This window comes from Heteronotia binoei, chromosome 1 (assembly GCF_032191835.1).
Source record: "Heteronotia binoei isolate CCM8104 ecotype False Entrance Well chromosome 1, APGP_CSIRO_Hbin_v1, whole genome shotgun sequence".
NCBI classification, from domain to species: Eukaryota; Metazoa; Chordata; class Lepidosauria; order Squamata; family Gekkonidae; genus Heteronotia; species Heteronotia binoei.
In genome coordinates, this window is record NC_083223.1 from 207,437,021 (window position 1) to 207,446,408 (window position 9,388).

Consider the following 9,388-nt stretch of genomic DNA (forward strand, 5'->3'; position numbering starts at 1 on the left):
GGAGCTCTTGCTGCCCCTCCTCTGGCTGCTGAGGCTGAGTGACATCAGCTGGAGGAGAGACTGCCCGAGCAACAGACTCCTGCTCAGTGCCAGCACCTAATGGCACCTCTGCTGGGGGCGCCCTAGCAGCAGTCTCGATGAAGGGCCCAAAACGGGACTTCTTCATCACACTCCGGCCAGAGGTCGGAGTGCTGGAAGGCAGCTGTGGAGTGGCCCTACACACAGGTGGGGGGGAAACTGGGTCCTCCCCTTCCCCTCCACCCTTCTAGTCTTCTCCTTGGCCTTGCCCCCAGGGCCCCTCTTCTGCTGCCTGTCACTCATGTCACCCTTGGCCAGTCTCACACATCCTGAACCGAGAGTGGGTGTTTTTACAAACCTAACTCACTACACTGTACCCTGAACCAACAGGTGCCCTGACTTCTTTTAAAAAACCCTCCCACCAAAACTTGTTCATTTGTTTTTTTGGTCCCTAACCTGTCCTTCTTTGGGTTGGGGTAGTAGTAGTCTGGTAAAGTTTTGGAGACTAGGTGATCCTGCCTCTACCTGGCTACAGTTTTTAAAAGGCTACCTTGAGATGAAGACAATCCTTGTTGTATCCTCCTAGTTAAACTTCTCCTAACTAGATCCTGGGACAAGCTGGATTTCCTTGCGAGCTAGAAATCAGGTGTCCCCTATAACTAGAGAGAAACTGTGGTTTACCCTATGGAAATCTAAGGATGCACCAGCTTTCAGTGGCTGAAAGTAAGATGCACTGCAACCCTAGTCTCTTTAAAAGGGAGCCTGCTGTGGCCTAGTAGTCACGCTGCCTTTTATGAGAAACCTAAAATCTTTTTAAATTGCCCCTATCTGGCCCAGTTGAAAAGCCCTAAACTGGATTAATTTGTTTTTAAATTTCAAAAGACACAATCTCTAAAAAAACACCCATTAATGGGGCAGCCTATTTAGTGGCCCTAGCCAAACCAAAAGCACCCTCAGACTCCAAGAATAACTCTATAAAAACATGAAAGTGACCCACCCCACACAGCCCACACACCAACCCCCTCACACCAACCAGAAGTAATTTGAAAAAACCAAAACGTGACCGAAAGAAACTTAACTTTTAACACACACACACCCCAAAACCAGAGCCAGAACCAGGAAAAGAGACAACAGGACAGGATGCAAAACCAACAACAACAGATCCAAACAAATCACTGAGAAAAGGCCAAGAAACTCAACTGTTAAACAAGTGACCTTTTTAACAATGAAAATTAGGCCAAACAGCCCCCCCGCCCCAAGAACCAGAACAGAAAAGGAAACAACAGCAGCACAACACAGCAGCAACAAATCAAGCACAGAATCCTTTTAAAACAGTAAAAAACTTGACTCTTAACAATACAGGAACTTTACCAACCCCTCCCCCCCAAAAAACGTTCACCCTAACCCGAAGAAATCCAAGCTACCCAAATCAAGAAACGTAAAAGGACTTTAAAAAGTCCTCTCTCTAAAGTAAGATATAGGCAAATTGGCAACCCCCCCATCCCAGGCCCCCACCCCCAGCAGAACCCCCTAACCCCAAATAAGCTACCCAGTACCCACCCACCCAAATCTGGATAAGTAAAGGGACTCTGTTAAAAAGTACTTTTACTTTTATCCTAACTAAAATAAAAACAAGAACTGTCTTACCTTAGATGTCTTCTCTTCTCCAGGCAAGTCAGGCAAGGCTGAGAGAGAGCAGCAGCAGCTGAGGCCAAGGGCCAGCACAGCACAATCTCTCTCTCTCACACCAGCACACCAACACAGCAGCAATGGAATGGAGTCCAGCCAGGCATAAGAACATAAGAGAAGCCATGTTGGATCAGGCCAGTGGCCCATCCAGTCCAACATGCTGTGTCACACAGTGGCAAAAAAAAAAATTATATATATATATATATATATACACACACACACACACATACACACTGTGGCTAATAGCCACTGATGGACCTCTGCTCCATATTTTTATCTAACCCCCTCTTGAAGCTGTCTATGCTTGTAGCCGCCACCACCTCCTGTGGCAGTGAATTCCACATGTTAATCACCCTTTGGGTGAAGAAGTGCTTCCTTTTATCTGTTTTAACTGCTCAGCAATTTCATCAAATGCCCACGAGTTCTTGTATTGTGAGAAAAGGAGAAAAGTATTTCTTTCTCCACTTTCTCCATCCCATGCATTATCTTGTAAACCTCCATCTTGTCACCCCGTAGTCGTTTTAACTTTTCTTCATAGGGAAAGTGTTCCAACCCTTTAATCATTCTAGTTGCCCTTTTCTGGACTTTTTCCAGTGCTATAATATCCTTTTTGAGGTGTGGTGACCAGAACTGCACACAGTATTCCAAATGAGACCGCACCATCGATTTATACAGGGGCATTATGATATTGGCTGATTTGTTTTCAGTTCCCTTCCTAATAATTCCCAGCATGGCATTGGCATTTTTTATTGCAATTGCACACTGTCTTGACATTTTCAGTGAGTTATCTACCATGACCCCAAGATCTCTTTCTTGGTCAGTCTCTGCCAGTTTACACCCCATCAACTTCTATTTGTAGCTGGGATTCTTGGCCCCAGTGTGCATTACTTTGCACTCGGCCACATTGAACCTCATCTGCCACGTTGACGCCCACTCACCCAGCCTCAACAGATCCCTTTGGAGTGCCTCACAATCCTCTCTGGTTCTCACCACCCTGAACAATTTAGTGTCATCTGCAAACTTGGCCATTTTACTGCTCACTCCCAACTACAAATCATTTATGAACAAGTTAAAGAGCATGGGACCCAGTACTGAGCCCTGCGGCACCCCACTGCTTACCGTCCTCCACTGTGAAGACTGCCCATTTATACTCACTCTTTGCTTCCTATTAATTAGCCAGTTTTTGATCCACAAGAGGATCTGTCCTTTTACACCATGACTCTCGAGCTTTCTAAGGAGTCTTTGATGAGGAACTTTATCAAAAGCTTTCTGGAAGTCAAGGTAAACAACGTCTATTGGGTCCCCTTTGTCCACATGTTTGTGCACCCCCTCAAAGAACTGTAACAGGTTAGTGAGGCAAGATCTTCCCTTACAGAACCCATGCTGAATCCTCCTCAATAACCCATGTTCATCGATGTGCCTACTCATTCTGTCCTTGATAATGGTTTCTACCAACTTTCCTGGTATTGAAGTCAGACTGACTGGCCTGTAATTTCCCGGATCTCCTCTGGAACCCTTTTTAAAGATGGGGGTGACATTTGCTACCTTCCAGTCCTCAGGAACGGAGGCAGATTTCAATGAAACATTACATATTTTTTCAAAAGATCCACAAGTTCACCTTTGAGTTCTTTCAGAACTCTTGGATGTATGCCATCCGGACCTGGTGACTTATTAGTTTTTAATTTGGCTATCAGTTGTAGGACCTCCTCTCTTGTCACCTCAATCTGACTCAGGTCTTTAAACATCCCTTCCAAAATTAGTGGTTCTGGAGCAGGCACTTCTCATCTTCCACATGAAGACGGAGGCAAAAAATGCATTCAGCTTCTCAGCCATTTCCCTATCCTCCTTCAGTAATCCTTTGACCCCTTGGTCATCCAAGGGCCCCACTGCCTCCCTGGCTGGTTTCCTGCTTCTAATATATTTGAAGAAATTTTTATTATTGGTCTTTATGTTTTTTGCAATATGCTCCTCATAGACCCTTTTTGCCTGCCTGATCACAGTCTTGCATTTGATTTGCCACAGCCTGTGTTCCCTTTTATTAATCTCACTTGGACTAGCTTTCCACCGCTTAAAGGAGTCCTTCTTTCCTTTTACAGCTTCCATTATTTTGTTTGTTAACCTTGCAGGCCTTTTCTTATACCTGTTTGTGCCTTTCCTAACTTGTGGTATATATTTTATCTGAGCTTCTAGGATTGTAGTTTTAAATAGCCTTCAAGCTTCCCCAAAGGGTTTTGACTGTATTTACCTTTCCTTTCAGGTTCCTTTTCACATGCCTCCTCATCTCAGAGAATTTACCCCTTTTAAAGTTAAACGTGGTTGTGCCAGTCTTTTGGGGCAACTCTCTGTTTATATAAATGGTGAAATCAATAACGTTATGGTCACTGCTCCCAAACAGTGCGATCACTTTTATATCTCTCACCAAGTCTTGGGCATTACTTAAGACCAAATCCAGGATCGCCCCACCCCTGGTAGGTTCTGAGACCGTCTGCTCCACAGCACAGTCATTGAGAGCATCAAGAAACTCAATCTCTTTCTCTCGACCAGAACACATATTGACCCAATCAATCTGCGGGTAGTTAAAATCACCTATTACGACACAGTTTTTACGTTTAGCCGCTATCTTTACTCCTTCCATCATATTATAATCGTCCTCTATCTTTTGATTTGGTGGGCGATAACAAACTCCCATAGTTAAATTTCCTTTTGGGCCCTCTATTTCAACCCAAAGCATTTCTAGAAGGGAGTCTAATTCTCTGACCTCAGTCTTACTGGACTGTATACCCTCTCTGACATACAGAGCCACCCCACCTCCAACCCTTCCCTCCCTATCCTTCCGATATAACTTATATCCAGGAATCACCGTGTCCCACTGATTCTCTTCATTCCACCAAGTTTCTGAAATTCCCACAATGTCTATGTTTTCTCCCAACACTAAGCATCCCAACTCACCAATTTTACTTCGAACACTTCTAGCAGTTGCATACAAACATCTGTAATTTCCCAGGCAAACTAGGCCCGCCACCTTCCTCCTGCCACCTCGAGACTTTGGCGGACAATCCATACTTTTTGTCACCATCACAGTGGACAACTCTGATCCATTACCCGGTAGAAAAGTAACAGCTAACCCTTCATCTCTTTGAGATGAGTCCTCCCGAACCAGAGACATTTCATCTCCTGTCGGCTTTCCCCCAAGATTTAGTTTAAAAACTGCTCTGCCACCTTTTTGATTTTAAGCGCCAGCAGCCTGGTTCCATCTGGGGACAAGTGGAGACCGTCTCTTTTGTACAGCTCCCACTTGTTCCAGAAAGCATCCCAGTGCCTAACAAACTTAAACCCTTCCTCCTTACACCATTGTCTCATCCACACATTGCGACTTCTAATTTGTGCCTGTCTCTCCTGCCCTGCACGTGGAACAGGTAGCACTTCTGAGAAGGCTACCTTGGAGGTCCTGGCCTTAAGTCTCACGCCTAGCAGCCTAAATTTTTCCTCCAGGACCTCACGACAGCATTTCCCCACATTGTTGGTGCCAACATGCACCACGACCACTGGCTCCTCCCCAGCACTGTTTATCAGCCTATCTACTACACACGTAATGTCTGCTACCTTCGCACCAGGCAGGCAAGTCACCGTACGGTCAGTACGCGGTTTTGTCATCCAGCTGTCTACTTGCCTAAGGATTGAATCACCAACTACCGAGACCCCCCCCCCCTCCCTGCCCAGGGATGGTTCCTTGGTGCGAAAGGATACCCGCTCAACAACTGAAGAAGAGGTCCCTTCTGAAGGCGCATTCCCCTTACCCTCAGCACGATGCCCTGTTCCCTCTCGACCCTCATGTTCCCTGGCAGCAACGGGGCTGCCACATTCAGAGCAGGGCTCATCTAAGATGTCCCCGAGAGTCTTCTCCGAGTGTCTAACTGACCGTTTCTGCTTCTCCAGGTCAGTCACCTCGGCCTCAAGGGTACGAACTCGTTCCCTAAGGAGCCGGAGCTCCTTGCATCAAGTACACACCCAAGACTTCTGTCCTGTGGGCAGATAGTCATACATGTGACACTCAGTGCAAAACACTGGAAAGCCCCCACCCCCCTGCTGGCATTCTACCTTCATGATAGCTTTTTTAAAATATACAATCCCCTTTTAAATCCTGTTTGTTTGTGTGGCTCTCCTTCTGGAGGGTCTACTTACCTTTTTGGGAGCAGAGGGAATCTGGGCTCCTGGTCCTTACAGCGCCCCCAGGCCAAGAGCCCTTTGGCTCACGCCTCTAGCAAGGCGCAGCTTAAAATGCAAAGAGGGTGGGGAACACAGCCACTCCTAATCAATCAGCAACAATCACCTTCAGTCACCTCCACCTTCAGCCCACTCAACCAAACAAACAGCAGTTCCCAAGCAACCACAAACTCAGACATTTCAGCAGTCACACAAACTCAGAAATTCTCAGCAACTTCCCCTGCTGTCTCAGTTTATCTCAGAGCTCTGCTCTCTTTCAGAACTCTCTGAAATGACTTCCCTGGGATGCCCCTCCACCTGCAGTCTAGGTTGTGTGCAGATTGGCTTGGGTGGGGGAGCTCCTAGGGTCCAAAGCGAAAATGAGGGGATTGTGCTGGTCACTGCAAGCTAAAAGCATCCAAATACAGTGGAACTTCCTGGGATGCCCCTCCACCTGCCCTCCAAGAGCAGAATAGGAGCTCCGTGGTTGGATAACTGCTATGGTTGTTTCTAAAATTTGTTAGACTGTATTGTGAACAATATGAAAATACAACTTGCTTAAAAGTAATGATGTACCTATTAGAAATTGTCAGATTGCTTGTGATGGTGCCCTGGTGACCCACCCCCCTCTTTTAAGTTTTTTGTAAGCGGATGGAGGTCCCCCCCCCCCCACACACACATTTTTTCAGAAGAATAGGTATTGATTCTGTTGCTGTTTCTTTGTAGATTCTCATATGGCAAATCTGAGGCTTTCAGCAGAAGCAGCATCCAGCCATATTGGAAATTCATTTAAGGTGAGATTTGTAAGAAGTACAGCAGTGGATGTATAACCAGACAAGCACAGATACATACAAAATTAGCAATTTGCACCAGTTTTCCCCTTCTTGCTGCACACCTCTCTCACACTGTTCCTGGTGTCTCCCATCCCCAGGAGCAGCATTTTGTGAAGGGGCAGTGAACTGCAGTAGAACTAGTGGGAAAGTTCCCTTCTGCTGATGGAAAATTTAATCTCAATACAATTCATTGATGTAGGATAGCTGTTGAAGCACAAGCTGTAGGAATCACATTAAACTGAATCATCTAATTTATATGCAGCTGCACTGTAACAGTGTGGTTCAGACAGAAACTGGGGGTAAAGGCTTAGGGGACTGTAGACTATACCACAGTATATAGTTTGTACTGTCTGTTCCCCTAAGTAAGTTCCTACCAGTGTTCCTTCTAAGCTGAGTTAGTGAGCTAGCTCACAGTTTGTTAACCTCCAGCTCTCACATTTTTGTCTTAGCTCAGGAAAAATGGCCCCAGAGCAAACTAATTTATGCAGTAGCTCATCATTTTAATGCCAGTGGCTTACAAATTAGAAATTTTGCTCACAAGACTCCACAGGTTAAAGGGAACATTCCTACTATGCCGTGTTAATATTTATGCTGTGCCTCACATCTGGTCTGTTAATTGTATCGACTTAGTCTGTGTAATCCGCATTGTGTCCCATTGAGAAAGGCAGACTATAAATAACATACATATAAAAATTTGCAGCTGTATTTGAGAAGGCTTACATATTTTTCTTAGACAAGCTGGGTGATCTTCCTAGCATTTTTTCTTTTAAAAATAGCAGCTGCTCAGAGGTCCCATATGGCTTGGGTAGAGAAGGCTTTTCCCCTGTGCTGTTTTCCTGAACAGAAACAGCCCCATGGAATTGATGTTTGGCCTGTTAGGCAAAATATAGATAACTGAATATTCCCCTGTATGGGGCAAACAGCAGCTTCTGAGAGGGGAATCATTTTTAGTAGTTTCTTTCATTATATTCAATGAAACTGAATCTGTGTCATTAGCATTAACGTTCCAAAATTGTCACCTTAAAAAATACTGCTGAGAATTTATGGGTAACACATTTTTTATAGAGAGAAAATAAACAACTCCATAATGGCTTAACTGTATGTCACTGAATACTAGCTGAAATAGTGTAGCCCTTGGAAATACTTGGAATTTTAACCTCTGAGGGAAATAAATTTCAGATCACTCCTATTGGAAAAGTGTTCTTCTGTGTCTTTGTATTGATTTATGCATACTAGTGTAGAGTGTATGTGCCAAATATGTGAGCTAATTTTGTAATATGACTTGAGACTTCATTACTGTTACTTATGAATGTTTTAAAGTAATAGCTTCAAATTTATTTTGCTCCCAAGTCTATGACATCTCTTCTGGGAAAAGCAGAAGGTTTCTCCATGGCGTTATCTTTGCAGCCTACCTTGGAACTGTGCAAAATCCGCCAAGAAGTCTTTTCCAGCTCTGAAGTGAAAGCAGAGAATCAAACTAAAGGCAGAAACCTTATGGAACAAGTAGAAGTCAGATCCCCAGAGACTACTACCAGCAGTTCAGTTACATTGAAAATAAAGAGACCATTGCATTCACCACAGAAAATGTACCCACTACGACAAAGGAAAATTGGTTTGGACGCATGAACCATTTTTCTGCTGTCAAGCATACCTGTCAGCTTTGAGAGAACTGTTTAATTGGACCTTTATATGAATACATGATTTTTCCTTTTCACATTTGCAGGGGAATGTTTTGACTCTTTGAACTTGTCTGCCATATAAAAGAGTCTGAGCTGTCTGCAGAAGCATTGGTAGTTGCATCCTCTGCACACAATATGACTTGATCAATTTTGTCTGGTAGTTACTGAGGTTCTAGTTGGGTCCTTTGCCAGATGGATGCACATTTTCCCTTTTAATAGGCAGTTTGACTAGCTTAGTAGGCAGTTTGACTGCTTTAAAAAAACAGTTTGGCATGTGCCATCAGTTACACTCTCCTGCAGAGTAGTGTAGGCAAAAACTGATTTGCTTCAGTTCATTTTGGCCATACGTGTGCAAAGATGTGTATGTAAACCAGTGGTTTGGAGGTACTGCTTTTGATATGGCACTGCCTGCTTGGGTGACTGCTTTTCTCAAAATGCCTAGAATGCCTATTCAGCCTGTATATTTGTAAATATCCAAATTATTACAAAAGCACTGTAAGTCTCCAGTGCTTTCTTCTCAAAAGCCATGCACTGTAAAGGCTACCCTTGACTTCACTTCCACCTTTGGTGAACATGAAACAATACATGTAATTATAATCTATGAGTAACACACTTGTTTATGAACATCCAAAATCAATGCTATTAGTATGACTTATTTTCCATTTTAGTAATTAAAATTTATTGTGTATCATTTATTCCTGAAAATGCAAACTTTAAAAAAGAGTATTTTTAAAGAATAACCTTAATTATTGTTTCTTAGAAGTATTTTTCTTCATTAAACAGCCATAAGGAGAAAAGGAAAACAAGTGAAAGACTGTTACTCTGTCCTTGAAATTCCATATTTAAAATGTGCATCAACAAAGTAAGCATGCATTATGAATGTGTAAATATGTATTTTGTCTTTGTAAAATCTATTTTTGTACATAAAAACACTTCTTTTGTATACAGTAAAACTAATTGATAAAA

The 9,388-nt window shown here is 43.6% G+C and overlaps 1 protein-coding gene across 1 annotated transcript in view; it reads left to right on the forward strand.

Moving 5' to 3' along the window:
* Positions 1-9,388, forward strand: part of NSL1 (NSL1 component of MIS12 kinetochore complex) — a 31,754-nt gene extending 22,366 nt beyond the window's left edge. The window contains exons 5-6 of the mRNA XM_060247033.1: positions 6,637-6,704; positions 8,094-9,388. Coding sequence (XP_060103016.1) covers positions 6,637-6,704; positions 8,094-8,369 — 344 coding nt within the window. The 3' untranslated portion in view covers positions 8,370-9,388. The remainder of the gene's footprint in view (positions 1-6,636; positions 6,705-8,093) is intronic.